General features: G+C 44.1%; 1 protein-coding gene across 2 annotated transcripts in view; it reads right to left on the reverse strand.

Annotated features, from left to right (window-relative positions):
• LOC139423243 (unconventional myosin-VIIa-like) overlaps window positions 1–23,506 on the reverse strand; it is a 71,563-nt gene that overhangs the window by 3,559 nt on the left and 44,498 nt on the right. For both annotated transcript variants that reach the window (XM_071175047.1, XM_071175046.1), the window contains 17 exons: window positions 22,466–22,636; window positions 21,982–22,099; window positions 21,701–21,827; window positions 19,963–20,132; window positions 19,481–19,674; window positions 19,076–19,200; window positions 18,821–18,978; window positions 15,938–16,091; window positions 15,623–15,778; window positions 15,112–15,217; window positions 14,797–14,910; window positions 13,809–13,896; window positions 12,523–12,629; window positions 9,613–9,798; window positions 2,989–3,105; window positions 2,451–2,534; window positions 608–727 (listed from right to left, as the gene is read on the reverse strand). In XM_071175047.1, the coding sequence (XP_071031148.1) occupies window positions 608–727; window positions 2,451–2,534; window positions 2,989–3,105; window positions 9,613–9,798; window positions 12,523–12,629; window positions 13,809–13,896; window positions 14,797–14,910; window positions 15,112–15,217; window positions 15,623–15,778; window positions 15,938–16,091; window positions 18,821–18,978; window positions 19,076–19,200; window positions 19,481–19,674; window positions 19,963–20,132; window positions 21,701–21,827; window positions 21,982–22,099; window positions 22,466–22,636 (2,295 nt within the window). The remainder of the gene's footprint in view (window positions 1–607; window positions 728–2,450; window positions 2,535–2,988; window positions 3,106–9,612; window positions 9,799–12,522; window positions 12,630–13,808; window positions 13,897–14,796; window positions 14,911–15,111; window positions 15,218–15,622; window positions 15,779–15,937; window positions 16,092–18,820; window positions 18,979–19,075; window positions 19,201–19,480; window positions 19,675–19,962; window positions 20,133–21,700; window positions 21,828–21,981; window positions 22,100–22,465; window positions 22,637–23,506) is intronic.

Raw genomic sequence — 23,506 nt, forward strand, 5'->3', positions numbered from 1 at the left:
AGACAATTACTATGATTTTTGGCCACATGACACCTACAGTCTAGTCAAGTGTGATTTAAATGAAACCCTATTTTTCACTTCAGCATCTTGAGAAGACTTTGGTTAATAGACGGGTTGGTTGTTTAGCAACAAAGCCGATTCGTGTGCAACTATGGGGCAAACAGATATAGACAGGTGTGTGCGCCTTTCCAAATCATGTCCAATCAATTGAATTTACCACAGGCGGACAAGTTGTCGAAACATCTCAAGGATAATCAATGGAAACAGGATGTACCTGAGCTCAAGTTCAAGTCTCATAGCAAAGGGCTACTAAATAAGCTATTTCTGTTTATATTTATTTTTTATTTATTTTTTCGCTTTGTCAATATGGGTTATTGTGTGTAGATTGATGAGGTTAAAAAAGAATGTTATACATTTTAGAATAAGGCTGTAACATAAACTGTGGACAAAGTCAAGGGGTCTGAATACTTTCCGAAGGCACTGTTTGTGTAGAGGGTGAGGAATCTAAAATAGGCTAGCCCTAAATACTGTATACCAACACTGCCTGAGAGCCATTGACATCTCATGTCATGTCATATCGTGAGTGTTGAAATGTCCAGTAGCTCACCAGTGAGGTCTCACACAGCAGCTTGGTGCCTCGGACCATGTTGCCGATGGTGATGTGGAAGTAGGTGTTTCCACTACTCCAGTTAGAGATCTTGGTGAACGGGTGAGTCGTTAAGATGTCCTGTTCGGGTGGGAATTGGAGAAATACACGTTTAGAACACACACATACAGTGCCTTGCGAAAGTATTCGGCCCCCTTGAACTTTGCGACCTTTTGCCACATTTCAGGCTTCAAACATAAAGATATAAAACTGTATTTTTTTGTGAAGAATCAACAACAAGTGGGACATAATCATGAAGTGGAACGACATGTATTGGATATTTCAAACTTTTTTAACAAATCAAAAACGGAAAAATTGGGCTTGCAAAATTATTCAGCCCCCTTAAGTTAATACTTTGTAGCGCCACCTTTTGCTGTGATTACAGCTGTAAGTCGCTTGGGGTATGTCTCTATCAGTTTTGCACATCGAGAGACTGACATTTTTTCCCATTCCTCCTTGCAAAACAGCTCGAGCTCAGTGAGGTTGGATGGAGAGCATTTGTGAACAGCAGTTTTCAGTTCTTTCCACAGATTCTCGATTGGATTCAGGTCTGGACTTTGACTTGGCCATTCTAACACCTGGATATGTTTATTTTTGAACCATTCCATTGTAGATTTTGCTTTATGTTATGGATCATTGTCTTGTTGGAAGACAAATCTCCGTCCCAGTCTCAGGTCTTTTGCAGACTCCATCAGGTTTTCTTCCAGAATGGTCCTGTATTTGGCTCCATCCATCTTCCCATCAATTTTAACCATCTTCCCTGTCCCTGCTGAAGAAAAGCAGGCCCAAACCATGATGCTGCCACCACCATGTTTGACAGTGGGGATGGTGTGTTCAGGGTGATGAGCTGTGTTGCTTTTACGCCAAACATAACGTTTTGCATTGTTGCCAAAAAGTTCAATTTTGGTTTCATCTGACCAGAGCACCTTCTTCCACATGTTTGGTGTGTCTCCCAGGTGGCTTGTGGCAAACTTTAAACAATACTTTTTATGGATATCTTTAAGAAAGGCTTTCTTCTTGCCACTCTTCCATAAAGACCAGATTTGTGCAATATACGACTGATTGTTGTCCTATGGACAGAGTCTCCCACCTCAGCTGTAGATCTCTGCAGTTCATCCAGAGTGATTATGGGCCTCTTGGCTGCATCTCTGATCAGTCTTCTCCTTGTATGAGCTGAAAGTTTAGAGGGACGGCCAGGTCTTGGTAGATTTGCAGTGGTCTGATACTCCTTCCATTTCAATATTATCGCTTGCACAGTGCTCCTTGGGATGTTTAAAGCTTGGGAAATCTTTTTGTATCCAAATCCGGCTTTAAACTTCTTCACAACAGTATCTCGGACCTGCCTGGTGTGCTCCTTGTTCTTCATGATGCTCTCTGCGCTTTTAACGGACCTCTGAGACTATCACAGTGCAGGTGCATTTATACGGAGACTTGATTACACACAGGTGGATTGTATTTATCATCATTGGTCATTTAGGTCAACATTGGATCATTCAGAGATCCTCACTGAACTGCTTGCTGCACTGAAAGTAAAGGGGCTGAATAATTTTGCACGCCCAATTTTTCAGTTTTTGATTTGTTAAAAAAGTTTGAAATATCCAATAAATGTCGTTCAACTTCATGATTGTGTCCCACTTGTTGTTGATTCTTCACAAAAAAATACAGTTTTATATCTTTATGTTTGAAGCCTGAAATGTGGCAAAAGGTCGCAAAGTTCAAGGGGGCCGAATACTTTCGCAAGGCACTGTGCATAACTTCCATGACACACACGCACACGCACACGCACACACACACACACACACACCTTTGACTTGGGGTCGATCAGGCTGACACCATGTTTGTTTATTGCTATCAAGAGGGTCTCTGGGAAGTTTGGATCAGTGGTTTGCTGTTGAATAGGAGAACATCTGTTAAGTGGTATCTTATAAATCTATAACGAACAACTTGAGTTTGTGAACTATTTTTTATTAATCATATAAATAAATACTCTGATTGAGGCAGACAATAGGTAAATGCACTGTATACACAGACAAAGATAATACATAAAGAAAACAACAATACATCAAAATAAAGTAGCAAGGAATTCACAGCAGCTCTCTGAGCAGGTCAATAGCAATAGTCCATGACCTGAGATAGAGTTGAGTTTTCTGACCATTGATCAAGAAAAGTTAGTTGCACATTGGAACAAAAACCTCCTAAAGTACCAAACAGCACTCAAATGCACACGGTAACTCTAATGCACTAAAGAATAACCCCACAAACAAAGATCATTCTGCCCCGGTTCTGCACCATAACCTTAATTCATACAGAAATCTACACAGCATTCCTATATACATCTTTACCTTGACTTCAAAGAAGGCCGAGCCAAATGTAGGCCACTTGAAGATGACTTTGAGGAATGACAGCTTGGCCTCCTCTCGAGTCTTCCCCGACTGCTTGTTGAAGAATGCCAGTATAGACTGTGAGAGAAAAACAAGCAGCAGAGTTTGCGACCAAATATGATTTAAACCCTGGTTTCTTATGCACTCCCACTGACCTAAAGCTTAGGCATTTATTTGAGAAGCTAGAGCAAGTATTTAGGTCTCGGGCAAGGTTACTCTTCACGCAAGCGTAGTTCACTAAACTACTGTACCTAAATTAGCACAAAATCCTTGCTCAGACAATTTAATTAGCATGTTGTTTATATATTTTTGATGGCACAATGACTAGGACCATGGTCCCGATACATGGTGACCATGGTCCCGATACAAAAATGTATTTGTTGCTGCGAACTTCCCGCAAGTAAATAGTGTGCAACAAAATCAAGTTTCAAGTTTTATTAGTCGTATGTACACCGTCCAACGAAATGCTTACTTGTAGGTTCCTTCGTGACAATGCAACAACAATAAGCAATAATACAAGATACGAATATGAACATAAAGTAAATGGCTCAGTAGAATAGAATAAACATTTTAAGCATAAGTATAGTACAGAAAGGGACAATTATAGTCCAATATTTAAACGTGTTTTGGGGAAGGGGGGATTGGGGGGGCAAGTGTTTAAATTGTGCTATATTTAGCAATCATAATACGATTCTGGTAGCAGCAGTTGTGATGTGTGTGTAGCATGAATGTATATATGTGTGTGTGTGTGTGTGTGTGTGTACTGTATGTGTGCATGTGTGCTAAATTAACGAGAATCAGAGCAGGTGGTCAGTCCAGTTCAGTGTTCAGCAGTTTGATGACTTGTAGATAGAAACTGTCTCGGAGCCTGTTGGTATCAGACTTCAAATCAAATCAAATCAAATTTTATTTGTCACATACACATGGTTAGCAGATGTTAATGCGAGTGTAGCGAAATGCTTGTGCTTCTAGTTCCGACAATGCAGTAATAACAAGTAATCTAACTAACAATTCCAAAACTACTGTCTTGTACACAGTGTAAGGGGATAAAGAATATGTACATAAGGATATATGAATGAGTGATGGTACAGAGCAGCATAGGCAAGATACAGTAGATGGTATCGGGTACAGTATGTACAAATGAGATGAGTATGTAAACAAAGTGGCATAGTATAGTATAAAGTGGCTAGTGATACATGTATTACATAAGGATACCGTCGATGATATAGAGTACAGTATATACGTATGCGTATGAGATGAATAATGTAGGGTAAGTAACATTTATATAAGGTAGCATTGTTTAAAGTGGCTAGTGATATATTTACATCATTTCCCATCAATTCCCATTATTAAAGTGGCTGGAGTTGAGTCAGTGTCAGTGTGTTGGCAGCAGCCACTCAGTGTTAGTGGTGGCTGTTTAACAGTCTGATGGCCTTGAGATAGAAGCTGTTTTTCAGTCTCTCGGTCCCAGCTTTGATGCACCTGTACTGACCTCGCCTTCTGGATGATAGCGTGGTGAACAGGCAGTGGCTCGGGTGGTTGATGTCCTTGATGATCTTTATGGCCTTCCTGTGACATCGGGTGGTGTAGGTGTCCTGGAGGGCAGGTAGTTTGCCCCCGGTGATGCGTTGTGCAGACCTCACTACCCTCTGGAGAGCCTTACGGTTGAGGGCGGTGCAGTTGCCATACCAGGCGGTGATACAGCCCGCCAGGATGCTCTCGATTGTGCATCTGTAGAAGTTTGTGAGTGCTTTTGGTGACAAGCCGAATTTCTTCAGCCTCCTGAGGTTGAAGAGGCGCTGCTGCGCCTTCTTCACGATGCTGTCTGTGTGAGTGGACCAATTCAGTTTGTCTGTGATGTGTATGCCGAGGAACTTAAAACTTGCTACCCTCTCCACTACTGTTCCATCGATGTGGATAGGGGGGTGTTCCCTCTGCTGTTTCCTGAAGTCCACAATCATCTCCTTAGTTTTGTTGACGTTGAGTGTGAGGTTGTTTTCCTGACACCACACTCCGAGGGCCCTCACCTCCTCCCTGTAGGCCGTCTCATCGCTGTTGGTAATCAAGCCTACCACTGTTGTGTCGTCCGCAAACTTGATGATTGAGTTGGAGGCGTGCGTGGCCACGCAGTCGTGGGTGAACAGGGAGTACAGGAGAGGGCTCAGAACGCAACCTTGTGGGGCCCCAGTGTTGAGGATCAGCGGGGAGGAGATGTTGTTGCCTACCCTCACCACCTGGGGGCGGCCCGTCAGGAAGTCCAGTACCCAGTTGCACAGGGCGGGGTCGAGACCCAGGGTCTCGAGCTTGATGACGAGCTTGGAGGGTACTATGGTGTTGAATGCAGAGCTGTAGTCGATGAACAGCATTCTCACATAGGTATTCCTCTTGTCCAGATGGGTTAGGGCAGTGTGCAGTGTGGTTGAGATTGCATCGTCTGTGGACCTATTTGGGCGGTAAGCAAATTGGAGTGGGTCTAGGGTGTCAGGTAGGGTGGAGGTGATATGGTCCTTGACTAGTCTCTCAAAGCACTTCATGATGACGGATGTGAGTGCTACGGGGCGGTAGTCATTTAGCTCAGTTACCTTAGCTTTCTTGGGAACAGGAACAATGGTGGCCCTCTTGAAGCATGTGGGAACAGCAGACTGGTATAGGGATTGATTGAATATGTCCGTAAACACACCGGCCAGCTGGTCTGCGCATGCTCTGAGGGCGCGGCTGGGGATGCCATCTGGGCCTGCAGCCTTGCGAGGGTTAACACGTTTAAATGTCTTACTCACCTCGGCTGCAGTGAAGGAGAGACCGCATGTTTTCGTTGCAGGCCGTGTCAGTGGCACTGTATTGTCCTCAAAGCGGGCAAAAAAGTTATTTAGTCTGCCTGGGAGCAAGACATCCTGGTCCGTGACTGGGCTGGGTTTCTTCCTGTAGTCCGTGATTGACTGTAGACCCTGCCACATGCCTCTTGTGTCTGAGCCGTTGAATTGAGATTCTACTTTGTCTCTGTACTGGCGCTTAGCTTGTTTGATAGCCTTGCGGAGGGAATAGCTGCACTGTTTGTATTCGGTCATGTTACCAGACACCTTGCCCTGATTAAAAGCAGTGGTTCGCGCTTTCAGTTTCACACGAATGCTGCCATCAATCCACGGTTTCTGGTTAGGGAATGTTTTAATCGTTGCTATGGGAACGACATCTTCAACGCACGTTCTAATGAACTCGCACACCGAATCAGCGTATTCGTCAATGTTGTTATCTGACGCAATACGAAACATCTCCCAGTCCACGTGATGGAAGCAGTCTTGGAGTGTGGAGTCAGCTTGGTCGGACCAGCGTTGGACAGACCTCAGCGTGGGAGCCTCTTGTTTTAGTTTCTGTCTGTAGGCAGGGATCAACAAAATGGAGTCGTGGTCAGCTTTTCCGAAAGGGGGGCGGGGCAGGGCCTTATATGCGTCGCGGAAGTTAGAGTAACAATGGTCCAAGGTCTTTCCTCCCCTGGTTGCGCAATCGATATGCTGATAAAATTTGGGGAGTCTTGTTTTCAGATTAGCCTTGTTAAAATCCCCAGCTACAATGAATGCAGCCTCCGGATAAATTGTTTCCAGTTTGCAGAGAGTTAAATAAAGTTCGTTCAGAGCCATCGATGTGTCTGCTTGGGGGGGGATATATACGGCTGTGATTATAATCGAAGAGAATTCTCTTGGTAGATAATGCGGTCTACATTTGATTGTGAGGAATTCTAAATCAGGTGAACAGAAGGATTTGAGTTCCTGTATGTTTCTTTCATCGCACCATGTCACGTTAGTCATAAGGCATACGCCCCCGCCCCTCTTTTTACCAGAAAGATGTTTTTTCCTGTCTGCGCGATGCGTGGAGAAACCTGTTGGCTGCACCGCTTCGGATTGCGTCTCTCCAGTAAGCCACGTTTCCGTGAAGCAAAGAACGTTACAGTCTCTGATGTCCCTCTGGAATGCTACCCTTGCTCGGATTTCATCAACCTTGTTGTCAAGAGACTGGACATTGGCAAGAAGAATGCTAGGGAGTGGTGCGCGCTGTGCCCGTCTCCGGAGTCTGACCAGAAGACCGCCTCGTTTCCCTCTCTTTCGGAGTCGTTTTTTTGGGTCGCTGCATAGGATCCACTCCGTTGTCCTGTTTGTAAGGCAGAACACAGGATCCGCGTCGCGAAAAACATATTCTTGGTCGTACTGATGGTGAGTTGATGCTGATCTTATATTCAGTAGTTCTTCTCGACTGTATGTAATGAAACCTAAGATGACCTGGGGTACTAATGTAAGAAATAACACGTAAAAAAACAAAAAACTGCATAGTTTCCTAGGAACGCGAAGCGAGGCGGCCATCTCTGTCGGCGCCGGAATGAAGTCGGAGACTTCATGCTCCGATACCGGTGTGTGTAGGCTTCTTGATGATGTTGCAGGCTTTCCTCATGCGCAGTTTTGAGTAGATGTTCTGATGGGTGGGAGCATGGTCCCAGTGATGTACTGGGCCATCTTCACTGGGCCTTGCAATCCTGGCACCACAATGCAAGTTCACCTACCTCCTCCGTATAGGCTGACTCGTCATTGTTGGTTATCAGGCCTACAACCATGGTGTTGTCAGCAAATTTGATGCAGTTGTGGGGGAACAGGGAGTACAGCAGAGGGCTGAGGACACACCCCTGGGGGGTCCCTGTGTTAAGAGTCAGTGTGGAGGTGTTGTTGCCAATCCTCACAGCCAGTGGTCTGCCCGTCAGGAAGTCCAGGATCCAGTTGCAGAGAGTGGTGTCCAGACCAGGGCTCTGAGCTAGGTGTCGAGCTTGGAGGGAACAATAGTGCTGAATGCTGAACTGTAGTCAATGAACAGCATTCTCACATAAGTGTTCCTCTTGTCCAGATGGGTTATTGGCCGTGTGAATAGCGATGGAAATGGCATCTTCTGTGGATCTGTTAGAGCAGTAGGCAAATTAAAGTGGGTCCAGTGTGCCTGGCATGCTGTCCTTGATGTGGGTCATGACCAGCCTATCGAAGCACCATTTGATGACGGGGCGATATTAATTTTGGTATGTCACCTTGTTTTTCTTGGACACTGGGACGATGGTGGTGTCCTTGAAGCAGGTGGGGACTACAGCCTGGGACAGGGACAGGTTGAAGATGTCCAAGAAGACGCACGCCAGCTGGTCAGCAGACACTCTGAGGACGAGGCCAGGAATGCCATCTGGGCTGGCAGCTTCATGACTATTCACTGTTTTGAGAGTTCCTCACGTCAGCCTCGGAGAGTGAAAGCACCTGGTCTGGAGCAGCGAGAGTCTTCCCCGATGGCTCGGTATTGTCTGCCTCCAAACGAGCATAGAATGTATTAAGCTCGTCTGGGAGCTATAAATAGTGCCAGAAGTTTGCAAATGTTTGCCACTAGTGGTGGATCTGCCGCAATAATAATACTTATTGCCACTAGTGGCAAACAGTTCGCCAGACTACAGCTAAAATCAGATTTTTTCTCTCACTACTTTCATTTATCTGCATGTCCAGTCCTTATATTTTGCCTCACAATTAAGTGTTTTACCATTTTCTTTTCAGGACAACCAGGGCTAAAAGCAGAACACAAAAAAATTATGTTCACCAAGCAAAAATCTGATAAAAAAGAATTCAGTAAGTACAGAAATTGTTTGCTCAGCGGGAAATGAATATCCAATATTATAGACACTATGTCCTGGGATTTCCTGCGATCTTCTATGTAGAAGAACTCCTTACCTTCTATCTACTCATGTGTGGCTTATGAGCGTCACAGAGCAAAACAGCATTACTTGTTCGTGAGAGTCTCAGCTTTTCATAGATGAGCTCAAACCATTCAGACTTTACAGACGTTTTTGTGAGAAGAACTGGCTCCGAACCCCTTCGGGATCCACCCTCACAAACACCACTCTAGCTCAGGCACACAATGTTTAAAACGGGTTAGAAGACCAAATCGCGGAGACGAGTCAACATCCCTATGGTGTTCACATTTCTCTCATGCAAATGTCGGAACTACATAAAAATATTTTAAAAAAATATTTATTTAACATTCTGATGATTTCATGTTGTATTGGATTTATTTTTATCTGTTAAGAAATTGAATACATGTTGTTTAGTGTATTTTCTAAATGTTGTATGTTGAGTTTTGTTTTCTCTGTGAGAAGCAAGTTAATTTAAAATGATGTGATTTGGTTTATGTAGATAAAACATTTCAATGTTTTTAATACATAAAGTAAGCAAAAACTTGATCTAATTTCCATAATCAGTAGAATGTTTCCTAGAATTGTTTGCCAGAAGTTCACAAGTCACCGCATATTTGCCGTAATAGTTTGCCACAAAACCAATTTGCATGTGGAAATTTGAGCTTGCTGCATATTTGCGGCAAATTGGACAAATATTTGCCACAACTGTTTGCCAGAAGCGGTAAGGGTATTCACAAAGAATGGGATCTACATTCAGGGTCCCCCTCTTATTCTTTATGACCTAAAATGCAAAACTGATCCTAGATCAGCACTCGTATAGTTTTTCTCGGTCAGGTCATGCGGTCCAGATAAACTAGTCCTATTGGAATTCTGATTTTACAACTCACCCGTTTCCAGACCTCAGGCGAGAGGTGTCTAATCTGGTCCTGAGGGATCAGCTCCTTCAGCATCTTGGGAACGTTGGGAAACTGGGATTTGTCTTCCTCGAACTTCACCCTGTAGATCAGAGCTCCCAGCTGGAAAACCTCTTCTCGGGAACACTTGTGGTAACCACGGAGATATTTGGGAAGCTCCTGAAGAGAGAGCAGTGAGTAGGGTCAATACACTTAAACAAATATGCAGACAGTCAAGCACATATGAGCACACACACAAGAATGCTCTCATGCACTGTGGTGTAAAGTACTTATGCAAACATATTTTAAAGTACTAAGTCGTTTTTTAGGGGTATTTGTACTCTGATCTGGCAGACTCACTAACACAAAAGCTTCTTATGTAAATTCGTCTGAGTGTTGGACTGTGCCCGTGGCTATCCGTAAATAAAAAATACATTTAAAAATGATGCCGTCTGGTTGAAGGAATTTTACTTTTGATACTTAAAGGTGTTTTATGTCACACGATCTGTGACGACTTCAAGCATTAATTCATGAATTATGGACAACTCATGAACTACAGTGCCTTGCAAAAGTATTCATCCCCCTTGGCGTTTTTCCTATTTTGTTGCATTACAACCTGTAATTTAAAATTATTTTTATTTGGATTTCATGTAATGGACACACAAAATAGTCCAAATTCGTGAAGTGAAATTTAAAAAATAACTTGTTTCAAAAAATGTAAAAAGGAAAAGTGGTGTGTGCATATGTATTCACCCCCTTTGCTATGAAGCCCCTAAATAAGATCTGGTGCAACCTATTACCTTCAGAAGTCACATAATTAGTTAAATAAAGTCCACCTGTGTGCAATCTAAGTGTCACATGATCTGTCACATGATCTCAGTGTATATATATATATATACAAACACCTGTTCTGAAAGGTACCAGAGTCTGCAACACCACTAAGCAAGGGGCATCACCAAGCAAGCGGCACCATGAAGACCAAGGAGCTCTCCAAACAGGTTAGGTACAAAGTTGTGGAGAAGTATAGACCAGGGTTGGGTTATAAAAAAATATCAAAAACTTTAAACATCCCACAGAGCACCATTAAATACATTATTATAAAATGGAAAGAATATGGCACCACAACAAACCTGCCAAGAGAGGGCCACCCACCAAAACTCACGGACCAAGCAAAGAGGGCATTAACCAGAGAGGCAACAAAGAGACCAAAGATAACACTGAAGAAGCTGCAAAGCTCCACAGCGGAGATTGGAGTATCTGTCCATAGGACCACTTTAAGCCACACACTCCACAGAGCTGGGCTTTACGGAAGAGAGACCAGAAAAAAAGCCATTGCTTAAAGAAAAAAATTAGCAAACACGTTTGGTGTTCGCCAAAAGGCATGTGGGAGACTCCCCAAACATATGGAAGAAGGTACTTTGGTCAGATGAGACTAAAATTGAGAATTTTGGCCATCAAGGAAAACGCTATGTCTGGCGCAAACCCAAAACCTCTCATCACCCTGAGAACACCATCCCCACAGTGAAGAATGTTGGTGGCAGCATAATGCTGTGGGGATGTTATTACATCGGCAGGGACTGGGAAACTGGACAGAATTGAAGGAATGATGGATGGCGCTAAATACAGGGACATTCTTGAGGGAAACCTGTTTCAGTCTCTCAGAGATTTGAGACTGGGATGGAGGTTCACCTTCCAGCAGGACAACGGCCCTAAGCATACTGCTAAAGCAACACTTGAGCGGTTTAAGGGGAAACATTTAAATGTCTTGGAATGGCCTAGTCAAAGCCCAGATCTCAATCCAATTGAGAATCTGTGGTATGACTTAAAGATTGCTGTACACCAGCGGAACCCATCCAACTTGAAGGAGCTGGAGCAGTTTTGCCTTGAAGAATGGGCAAAATCCCAGTGGCTAGATGTGCCAAGCTTATAGAGACATACCCCAAGAGACTTGCAGCTGTAATTGCTGCAAAAGGTGGCTCTACAAAGTATTGACTTTGGGAGGAGTGAATAGTTATGCACGCTCAAGTTTTCAGTTTTTTTGTCGTATTTATCATCAAAGTGGCATGTTGTGGAAAACAAATTATACAACCCCCCCCCCCCCCCCCCCCCCAAAAAAAATCAATTTAATTCCAGGTTGTAAGGCAACAAAATAGAAAAAATGCTAAGTGGGGTGAATACTTTCGCAAGCCACTGTAGGGAGTAAAACATGTTTTGATTCAAGTAATGTATTATATTGAATGTAGGCTACCTGTTTTGCATGTGTTCATATTGTGTAGAACTCCCTTGGCTGAGAGGGTATGCTATTGGCAGTGGTGTAGGCCTAGTGGAGAGTAAATGCAAATAAACGCTGTTTACCCACTTTTTTTTTTAAATGCATTGAAATTAAATGGGAGCATTACTTTTTTTTACTGTGACCACCAATCAGAGTTTACCCACCTTTTTATTTTACTACTAGGCCTACATCACTGGCCTATTTGAAGTTCATGGCAATACAAATAGCCTAGTCTAGTAAGTTGACCGTGTGTGGAAGGGTGACCATCCCACTTTTCCTGGGACAGTTTCAGCCCCATTTCAAGTGTTCCGACTTTCCATGTTTCAAAAAAGGTCAATTTGTCAGCAAGACCATCAATTAATCTAGGCTTAATCATTGGCAATCCCTGAATGTCATTAGGCACACTTTCTGGTGTTTTGTAACAGATGTATATTTACATTCATCAAATGGCACGAGTATACATGCAGTTTGGATGCTGGAATTATTTTGGAGTGGATAAACAACTTTTTGAAGTGATTTGTTTGACAATCAGATGAAAATATCCTGACTGGTTGTGTTCATGCCACATTAAAATATTATTTATTTATTTAGACCAATTAAATGACGCTACACACACACACACACACACACACCTGGTAGTAGTGAAAGATGGAGTCGGCCATGGAGTCTTTCCCTGGCATGGTATTGGTCCACAGTTTCTTCATGAAGAACACCTGATAGCTCAGTGAAGGCACTATACCTACAGATGGACGAGAGAGAGAGATTCAGGACATACTTCTCATTTTAATACTACATAGATGGCAAGTTCCCAAACCCAGAAAGGAGAGCCGCACACTCTAGGAGCTCAGATGCAAAAGTGTAATATCCAACGTTTCGACAGCCATGCTGTCTTCACCAGGGTATGATGAAGACAGCTTGACTGTCGAAACGTTGGAAATTACATTTTTGCATCTGAGCTCCTAGAGTGTGCGGCTCTCCTTTATTTTCAAGTTTTCTACTCCGCTAGCCAGCACCTCGCCTAAATAGGTGTGCGTTTCTTTTTCTTCTAGAAAGTTCCCAAACCCAAGCTTAACCTTCACCTAGCATCAACCCTTGCCACAACGTGTTGACATGACACACCATGTTTGATGATATGTTTATATTGCCCAACCCTGAAGGCCGCACTGGGTGCTGAAAGTTGGATCATCAATTCATCCTTAGGATTAATAGGATGGTTGACTTTCTGTCTTTCTTTCTTGTGGACCAAGCAAATGTCAGATGCCTACAGGAAAGTTGAAAGGAAACTTCTTTGAGGCTTTAGAGAACTCATATTTTGATCAGTGACACAGATCTAAGATGAAATATGGTTGGTTCTCTGAGAAAATACCCCAAATATCTTGTTGTTATTGAATAAAGCACATTTTTGTCTTGGAGATTTAAAGGTGATAAAGAACAGATCTAATCATGGATAAAAAAAAAAATGTTTACCTTTACTTAACTAGGCAAGTCAGTTAAGAACAAATTCTTATTTTCAAGGAACAGTGGGTTAACTGCCTTGTTCAGGGGCAGAACGACAGATTTGAACCTTGTCAGCTAGGGGATTTGAACTTGCAGCCTTTCGGTTACTAGTCCAACACTAACACTCTAACCACTAGGCTACGCTCTAACCACTAGGCTACGCTCTAACCACTAGGCTACGCTCTAACCACTAGGCTACGCTCTAACCACTAGGCTACGCTCTAACCACTAGGCTACGCTCTAACCACTAGGCTACGCTCTAACCACTTGGCTACGCTCTAACCACTTGGCTACGCTCTAACCACTAGGCTACGCTCTAACCACTAGGCTACGCTCTAACCACTAGGCTACGCTCTAACCACTAGGCTACGCTACCTTTCTACTGAATCTAGGGCCCTCTACAGTCAAGACATGTCTTTACCGTCCTTTGCGGGTCTAGCTTTTTTGATCCAGTCGGTCAGATGCCTTACAAAGTCAAAGAAGAAATCCCCCTCAGGCACACTGATGACCTGGAAACAACCAGCAAAGGTCAAAGGTCAAACATAAATATTGATACAGTTTATCTAGAATTTGAATCACCCTCACATTCGGACAGTAGTGAAATCTTACAAAAATAAAATTGGTGTAAACTCCTAGTGGAGGTAGAGAGAGGTATAGAATCTTTCAAAACAGCCCTGTTTTGAATGATTAAGATCTGTGACTCATATTGTAATATACTGTATATAATTTGGATAAATATTATGAAATTATATATATTATTTGGGTGTATTTTTGTATGTTATAAGAACACAGTCTTGTACTGATCCAGAGGGCAAACTTTTGCATGGGTCATAATGACGTAATTTTCTGGTTGTAAAGTTGTTCTCTAGTTGTGGAAACATCGGATTACAACCAGACATGACCAGATTGCAAACAGGAGAAGTCTTTTTTCATGAAGTCATCAACAAGTCAGGGAAAGATGTCATATGTTGGTTGTTATCTGGTCATATAAACAGATTACAACAAGTTAAATACGTCATGTTTAAAAAACATCATTTTACAACCAGTATACAACCTGACCACAAAGTTTTAAAAAACACGTCCTAATGACGTCATTGCAACCAGCTTTTCTTGCTGGTGAGGCTTATCAGTAAAAGGGGAAACAGCCGCACTGCTCACCCCAGCGCCTTTGTTATTATTTTAGTTTTGTTGATGAAATGGAGGAGAGGCGCATCCAGCATCACTGTAAAAAAAAAGTCACAGTACATATTCTGCTGTTTTATCACACCTGCAATGATGTCCGAGGGAGAAAAAAAAACGGGGTTCTTTGTTTGAAGTAGTTTCTGTGTTGTTGTAATATCACAAATGGACGTGGCAGTTTCACCACTGTGGATTTCAGATGTAATATCGGTCGTATACTAGTAGTGTACCTTGTCAGTGATCTTGACAAACAGGCTGAAGCCCTCAGAAGACTTGAGGAGCAGTCTGCCTGAGATGTTCAGAGAGAACTCTTTGGCCTTGGTGCTCGACTCCACCTTGAAAGCCTGTAAAAAAAGCTACATTTACACTATTTGCAATAAAATTGACCACACAATACGTTCCAGGTTAGAATAAGTCAGCATGTGTGCTGTATTTGTCTCTGTTACCCAGCAAACACACAACATTGTCTCAATGTTGACTTCACGTTTTGGGCTTCATTGTGCCATTGCGACTTTGTAACAACATTGATGAGGTTGACCTCTCACCTCATCTGTGTTATCGGGGAAGAACACTTTGTGAAAGATCTGCGTGGTCTTGTGCTGGATGGCCTCCACCTCCACCAGGTGAGGTGGGTACTTCCTGGATCCATTACTGTATTAGTAAAGAGAGAGCATTATGGGTACAGAGCAGTATGGGTACTGTAGTACATCATGATACAATTACTGTTGGACTGTTAGTTCACCCAGAGGAAGACAATAGAAAGACAACGGAAGGAATATGAGTAAGATGGCATGGATCTTGAGTGGCTCTCGAATTAAGAGCCAAATCCTTACTTGAGATCCACACACATAACTCAAATGTTTTTGTAAATCTTGCATGGATCTCAAATTAGGATTTGTCCCTTGCGTAAATACATCAGTCTTTTTCTCCTCTGTTTACATAGCTGAGAAACTCAATTAAAGAAAATGATACTTTTGCCAAAATGGTTGAGCCTGTAATGTGTGTATATGTCAAAACACTTAAAGTAAATATACTTTACAAGCGGGTAAGATGTACCGTAAGGCCTTCTGGAGTCTCTGCATGCAGTCGGGGGCGAAGTGGTGGTGCTTCTTAGCCTGGAGGAACTTCTGGACGTGGGGTAGCAGAATGTTACTGGGGGGGAACAGACCTGTACAAAGCCACAGCAGCTCCCAGCCCTTCTCCTCACTGTACCTGCACACCCACCCACACACACACACACACAGGCAGGCAGACAAACACATGCAGGCAGGCAGACATGCCACAGCCACATACGCACCATGGTCAATCCCCATATGACCACAACATCACTGAGAGAGTACATGTGTGTGTAGACTGCACAGTCAGACATACTTGATGTGGTTCTCTGTGATCTGTTTGAGGATCTGACAGTAGATCTCGTCTTTGAGTGGCTCTGCCTTCAGCGCTCCCTCAAAGATCTGGTCGGTCAGCTCGTTGACCGAACGTGCTCGCTTGGACGGGTAGTCACCCATATACTTCATCAGGGGTGCAGGGGAGCGGTCAAGGACAATGACAAAACATTGACCACAAGGCCACACACGCTAAACACAGACATAAAACCATGATGCATTACTACAAGCTTGGCACACCTGTATTTGAGAAGTTTCTCCCATTCTTCTCTGCAGATACTCTCAAGCTCTGTCAGGTTGGATGGGGAGTGATGCTTCACAGCTATTTTAAGGTCTCTCCAGAGTTGTTCGATCGGGTTCAAGTCTGGGAACTGGCTGGGCGACTCAGGGACATTCAGAGTCTTGTCCCGATGTCACTCCTGCGCTGTCTTGGCTGTGTGCTTTGGGTCGTTGTCCTGTTGGAAGGTGAACCTTCTCCCCAGTCTGATGTCCTGAGTGCTCTGGAGCAGGTTTTCATCAAGGATCTCTCTGTACTTTGCTCTGTTCATCTGTGCCTCCATCCTGAATAGTCTCCCAGTCCCTGCCACTGAAAAACATCCCCATAGCATGGTGCTGCCACCACCATGTTTCACTGCAGGGATGGTGCCAAGCTTCCTCCAGACGTGAAGCGTGGCTATTCAAATCTTGGTTTAATCATACCAGAGAATCTTGTTTAGGTAACTTTTGGCAAACTCTAAGCAGGCTGTCATATGCCTTTTACTGAGGAATGGCTTCCGTCTTGCCACTCTACCATAAAGGGCTGATTGGTGGAGTGCTGCAGAGATGGTTGTCCTTCTGGAAGGTTCTCCCAGAGCTCTGTCAGAGTGGCCATCGGGTTCTCTGTCACCTCCCTGACCAAGGCCCTTCTCCCCCGATTGCCTAGTTTGGCCTGGTGGCCAGCTCTAGTAAGCGTCTTGGTGGTTCCAAACTTCTTCCATTTAACAATGATGGAGGCCACTGTGTTTTCGGGGACCTTCAATGCTGCAGAAATGTTTTGCTACCTTTCCCCATATCTGTGCCTCGACACAATCCTGTCTCAGAGCTCTATAGACAATTCCATCGACGTCAAGGCTGGGTTTTTCTCTGACATGCACTATCAACTGTGGGACCTTGTATAGACAGGTGTGTGCCTTTCCAAATCATATCCAATCAATTAAATTCACCACAGAAGGACTCTGTATAGAAACATCTCAAGGATGATCAATGAAAACAGGATGCACCTGAGCTCAATTTCGAGTCTCGTGGCAAAGTGTCTGAATACTTATGTAAATAAGGTATCTCTGTATTAAAATGTCAAAACACCTGTTTTTGCTTTGTCATTATGGGGTATTTTGTATAGATTGCTGAGGATTTTTATTTATTTAATCAATTTTAGAATAAGGCTGTAACGTAAAGAAATGTGGAAAAAGTTAAGGGGTCAGAATACTTTCCGAAGGCACTGTACATCATTTATTTTACCTTTTATTTAACTAGGCAGGTCTGTTAAGAACAAATTCTTATTTTCAATGACGGCCTAGGAACAGTGGGTTAACTGCCTTGTTCATGGGCAGAACGACAGATTTCTTTTACCTTATCAGCTCAGGGATTCGATCTTGCAACCTTTCGGTTACTAGTCCAACGCTCTAACCACTAGGCTACCTGCTACCATGACCTGTTGAGGTTTGCATCACATTTAAAGGGATAGTTCACCCAAATTACAGATTGGTTTCATTACCCAGTAGGCAGTCTATGGGCAAGGTTAGATAGCTGGCCATTGTCTCCAAATGCTAACGGTTTAGCATCCAAAAATCAATGCACGTCAATATGTTAAACGTAATGTAACCCCTCTTCAAAGGGTGAGACACTCTAGACCCAAACTGCTATAGACCTATATCCATCCTGCCCTGCCTTTCTAAAATCTTCGAAAGCCAAGTTAACAAACAGATCACCGACCATTTCGAATCCCACCGTACCTTCTCCACTATGCAATCTGGTTTCCGAGCTGGTCACGGCTGCACCTCAGCCACGCTCAAAGTCCTAAACGATATCATAACCACCATCGATAAAAGACAGTACTGTGCAGCCGTCATCATCGACCTGGCCAAAGCTTTCGACTGTGTCAATCACCGCATTCTTATCGACAGACTCAAATGACTGCCTCGCCTGGTTCACCAACTATTTCTCAGATAGAATTCAGTGTGTCAAATCGGAGGGCCTGTTGTCCGGACCTCTGGCAGTCTCTATGGGGGTGTCACAGGGTTCAATTCTCGGGCTGACTCTTTTCTCTGTATATATCAACGATGTCGCTCTTGCTGCTGGTGATTCTCTGATCCACCTCTACACAGACTACACCATTCTGTATACATCTGTCCCTTCTTTGGACACTGTTAACAAACCTCCAGACGAGCGTCAATGCCATACAACACTCCTTCCGTGGCCTCCAACTGGTTTTAAAAGCTCGTAAAACCAAATGCATGCTCTTCAACCGATTGTTGCCCGCACTCGCCCGCCCGACTAGCATCACTACTCTTGACAGTTCTGACCTAGAATATGTGGACAACTACAAATACCTAAGTGTCTGGTTAGACTGTAAACTCTACTTCCAGACTAACATTAAGCATCTCCAATCCAAAATTAAATCTAGAATTGGCGTGTAACTCTGTGTTGTTGTTTTTGTCTTTGCTTTATCTTGGCCAGGTCACAGTTGTAAATGAGAACATGTTCTCAACTGGCCTACCTGGTTAAATGTGAAATAAAAATAAACATGTATTTAAAATTGATTGTGTAGCTCAATAAAGTTACTTTAAGATGATTTGGGCATGAAGCATAAGTAAGTAAGTAAGGATATCAACGAAGGCCAGTTGAGCCTCCTGGGAGAGCTCTTCCTGGGCCAGCACCTTCTTCAGCAGAGGCTGTTTGAGGGGCTCCCTGGTGCAACACCACAGACGCTCCTTCCCCCGGCCCTTAGTGATCATCACCCTGCTCAGAGTGCTCTTAGGAGGGGGTCTAGAGGGGGGGGGGGGGAGAAGAGTGAGTGTGTAAGAGGTGAGTGAGTGTGCGTGAGTGTGCATGTGCGTGTGAGTGTGCATGTGAGTGTGGCTACCTGAAGTAGTCGTAGGAGAACTCCTCTAGGGTGTAAGGCTTGACCTTGTCCTCAATCTCAGCCAGGGCCATCTGGGACAGGTTGATGGACTCTCTTCTCTGGTCTGGAGTCATAGTTACCAGAGCCTAGCAAAGCGAGAGAGGGGGGAGAGAGATGCAGAGGGAAGGGAGCAAAAGAGAGAGGAAGAAAAACTTCAGTAAAAGAGAAACTACAGAATAGGAGCTGTAAAGGCAGTATGGAGCTTGGCAATTCCTGAGGTCATAATCATCACAACGTCATATTGCGGTATAAATCCCCCAAGTTTCCATAGATTTCCAAAATTACCCACGAGTACAGTTTCTAAAAGTTCCTGGAACTTTGGAAAAAGACAGAGAATTTTGCAACCCTAGTCATGAGGTCACTCACCACAATGTCATACTGCGGCCGGGTGACGGTGGGAAGGACGTAGACGCAGTCGGCCGGAAAGTCCCCCCGCTGCTTGGTCCTGTCATTGACCCCGTGAGCCCACCCCGAGGTCATGACCTGCTCGCCACAGTGCTCGTCCAATAGGATCAGGTCGCCCTTGGAAAAACTGAGGAAGGTGGAGTCCTCGCCGCCCGCTAAGGGAACACAACATTCAATACAATGGAAATTCCATTCAAATAACTTTATTGTCCCCTGTGAGGGAAAGTCATGTGTGGTGGTGCTGAAAAACATGCCTCTGTACAAGAAAACACCAACAAAACCACAGTCATTTACCATACTTTCCCTTGTTTGCTTTGAAAATCATGACCTGTTCTTAAAAAGGGTTTCCAATGTTGATCAATGTGCATTGCCCCTGGGTAATAAACCTAATAAGTAAATAACGTACAGGCAAATAACGTCTCCTTTGATAGTAGGTTACTTACCGGGGTTGGGGCAGTCCAGCAGCGCCACCACAAACTTTGACCTCTTCCTGAGGCCTTCCAAAAAGGTCACAATAAGCTCACAGATGTCCTCTGCATTGTTTGAGGTGAACGTGTACTCGTCTCCTTTGATGGTGGCCAGCGAGAAGCTCTGGCCCTGGAGCTTACCCCCTCTGTCAAGGGAAATTATTCTTACAATATCAAAACAATGATACCGATTATAATATTGTTGTACTTATATTTTATATGGGTCTAAACATGTGAAAATACTATTTTTTTTCCATATTTTAGTTTGTTGTATAAAATCACAAGCTTTGTATATTACAAAAAAATACATATTTTTTATCATTTACAATCCTTACTGCGAGCATGCGCTGACCAACTGGCAAGTGTCTTCACTGACATTTTCAACCTCTCCCTGTCCGAGTCTGTAATAGCAACATGTTTCAAGCAGACCACCATAGTGCCTCTGCCCAAGAACACTAAGGTAACCTGCCTAAATGACTACCGACCCGTAGCGCTCACGTCTGAAGCCATGAAGCGCTTTGAATGGCTCATGGCTCACATCAACACCATCATCCCAGAAACCCTAGATCCCACTCCAATTTGCATACCGCCCCAACAGATCCACAGATGATGCAGTCCACACTGCACTTTCCCACCTGGAAAAAAGGAACACCTATGTGAGAATGCTATTCATTGACTACAGCTCAGCGTTCAACACCATATTGCCCTCAAAGCTCATCAATAAGCTAAGGACCCTGGGACTAAACACCTCCCTCTGCAACTGGATCCTGGAATTCCTGACGGGCAGGGTAGGTAACAACACATCCGCCACCCTGATCCTCAACACAGGGTCCCTCAGGGTTGTGTGCTCAGCCCCCTCCTGTACTCTCTGTTCACTCATGACTACACATCCAGGCACGACTCCAACACCATCATTAAATTTGCCAATGACACAACAGTGGTAGGCCTGATCACCGACAACAACGAGAGCCTATAGGGAGGAGGTCAGATACCTGGCCGTGTGGTGCCAGGACAACAACCTCTCCCTCAATGTGATCAAGACAAAGAAGATGATTGTGGACTACAGGAAAAAGAGGACCGTGCACGCCCCCATTCTCATCGACGGGGCTGCAGTGGAGCAGGTTGAGGGCTTCAAGTTCTTTGGTGTCTACATCACCAACAATCTAACATGGTCCAAGCACACCATGACAGTCGTGAAGCGGGTACGACAAAACCTATTCCCCATCAGGAGAATATTTGGCATGGGTCCTCAGATCCTCAAAAGGTTCTACAGCTGCACCATCGAGAGCATCCTGACTGGTTGCATCACTGCCTGGTATGGCAACTGCTCAGCCTTCGACCGTAAGGCATCTCAGAGGGTAGTGCGAACAGCCCAGTACATCACTGGGGCCAAGCTTCCTGCCATCCAGGACTTCTATACCAGGTGGTGTCAGAGGAAAGCCCTAAAAATTGTCAAAGACTCCAGCCACCCTAGTCATAGACTGTTCTCTCTGCTACCACACGTCAAGCGGTACGGGAGCACCAATTCTAGGTCAAAGAAGCTTCTAAACTGCTTCTACCCCCAAGCCATAAGACTCCTGAACATCTAGTCAAATGGCTACCCAGACTATTTGCATTACCCCTCCCCCCAACCAACTGAATGAAAACATATCTAATTATCATTGACGAATAATGACTACAGTCTATTGAGAGACAGGAATAGTAGCAGCATTACCTGCTACTGGACACAGAAGTGATCTCTGGGAAAGAGAGTTCCAAAAGGACCTGCTCCTGCTCATCCACAAAGTAGACCCCGGTCCAGTTCACTGCTACAATGACATCATTCTTAGGCAGGCTGGGTCCTGAGGGGTTCAAAGTTTACTTAGAGGTAATTTCAACCTACGTTTAGTCATGATATCATGGATACGATACAGGTCTTTCTCAGAAATATCATTAGTGTTACATCCCTTGTATTAAATTGGCCAAAACTCCCATAAATATCAACAGTAGACTTACCTGAAAACTTGAAGGCCTCGTAGAAGCGTGAGAAGAGTAAAGGCCACTTGAAACGAGCAAAGTCAACCACGTCCTCTTTCACCTTCTGAGGGTCCAACCTCTTCTGGGTGTAAACTCCCTGAGGCAGAGGAGGGGTTAAAGAGACTGTTTGAAAACTGGGTGTGTGAACGTATATACTGTTCATAGGACAATATAGTCAAGTTGTAGCGGTAAAAACAAAGGTGGATAAACACTGAACGCTGATTGATATGATGGCAACGATTAACAAATGCTAATTCAGAAAACAATAATTTGGCGTAGTAGACGCTTAAACGCTATTCACTAAAGCATAAGCAGTGGAAAAAGTGCTTACATGTGTTTACCCACGACATCCCTGATTATAGTGACAAATAGTTCAAAGGACAAATCCTGTTGTAAGAGCACGAGAAACAGATTTAGGACAGGAAGTGAATGGCACTGAGACTGATCCTTGGGGGACACCTACCTTTTTGTGGGAAGAGACAACTAGCTGGGCCCACTTGTCAGTGGTCTTGGCTGAGCTGATTTCACGGTCAGGGATGTAGGAGGGGATGAGGTTGAGGAGGCGCTCTTGGAGGATCTCAGAGCCATATTCTATGTAGTACTGCTGAGACGCCAGCTCCGCCAGATCCTCGTCCTGAGCAAGAGAGAGGGAGATTGAGAGTGGATAGATGGAGTGTGAGAGAGGGGGAAGCTTCAACACTTTCATATTTTACAAAAAAACAGGCATGAATGTGCATTCACATATACACTGAACAAAAATAAAAAGATAACATGCACAATTTCAAAGATGCAGTTCATATAAGGAAATTAGTCAATTGAAATAAATAAATTAGGCCCTAATCTGTGGATTTCACATGACTGGGAATACAGAAATGTATATGTTGGTCACAGACACCTTAAAAAAAAAAAAAGTAGGAGCGTGGATTAGAAAACCAGTCAGAATGTGGTGTGACCACCATTTGCCTCATGCAGCAAGACACATGTCCTTCACATAGTTGATCAGGCTGTTGATTGTGGCCTGTGGAATGTTGTCCCACTGTGCGAAGTTGCTGGATATTGGCAGGAACTGGAACATGCTGTCGTACACATCCCAAACATGCTCAATGGGTGACATGTCTGGTGAGTATGCAGGCCATGGAAGAACTGGGACATTTTCAGCTTCCCGGAGTTGTGTACAAACCTTTGCGACATGGGGCCGTGCATTATCATGCTGAAATATGAGGTGATGGCGGAAGATGAATGGCACGACAATGGGCCTCAGGATCTCGTGCATTCAAATTGCCATCAATGACATGCAATTGTGTTTGTTGTCTGTAGCTTATGCCTGCCCATACCATAACCCTACCGTCACCATGGGGCACTGTGTTCACAACGTTGACATCAGCAAACCGCTTGCCCACATGATGGCATACACGCTGTCTGCCATCTGCCCAATACAGATGAAACCGGAATTCATCCGTGAAGAGCACACTTCTCCAGCGTTCCAGTGGTCATCGAAGGTGAG

This window comes from Oncorhynchus clarkii, chromosome 12, assembly GCF_045791955.1.
Source record: "Oncorhynchus clarkii lewisi isolate Uvic-CL-2024 chromosome 12, UVic_Ocla_1.0, whole genome shotgun sequence".
NCBI classification, from domain to species: domain Eukaryota; kingdom Metazoa; phylum Chordata; class Actinopteri; order Salmoniformes; family Salmonidae; genus Oncorhynchus; species Oncorhynchus clarkii.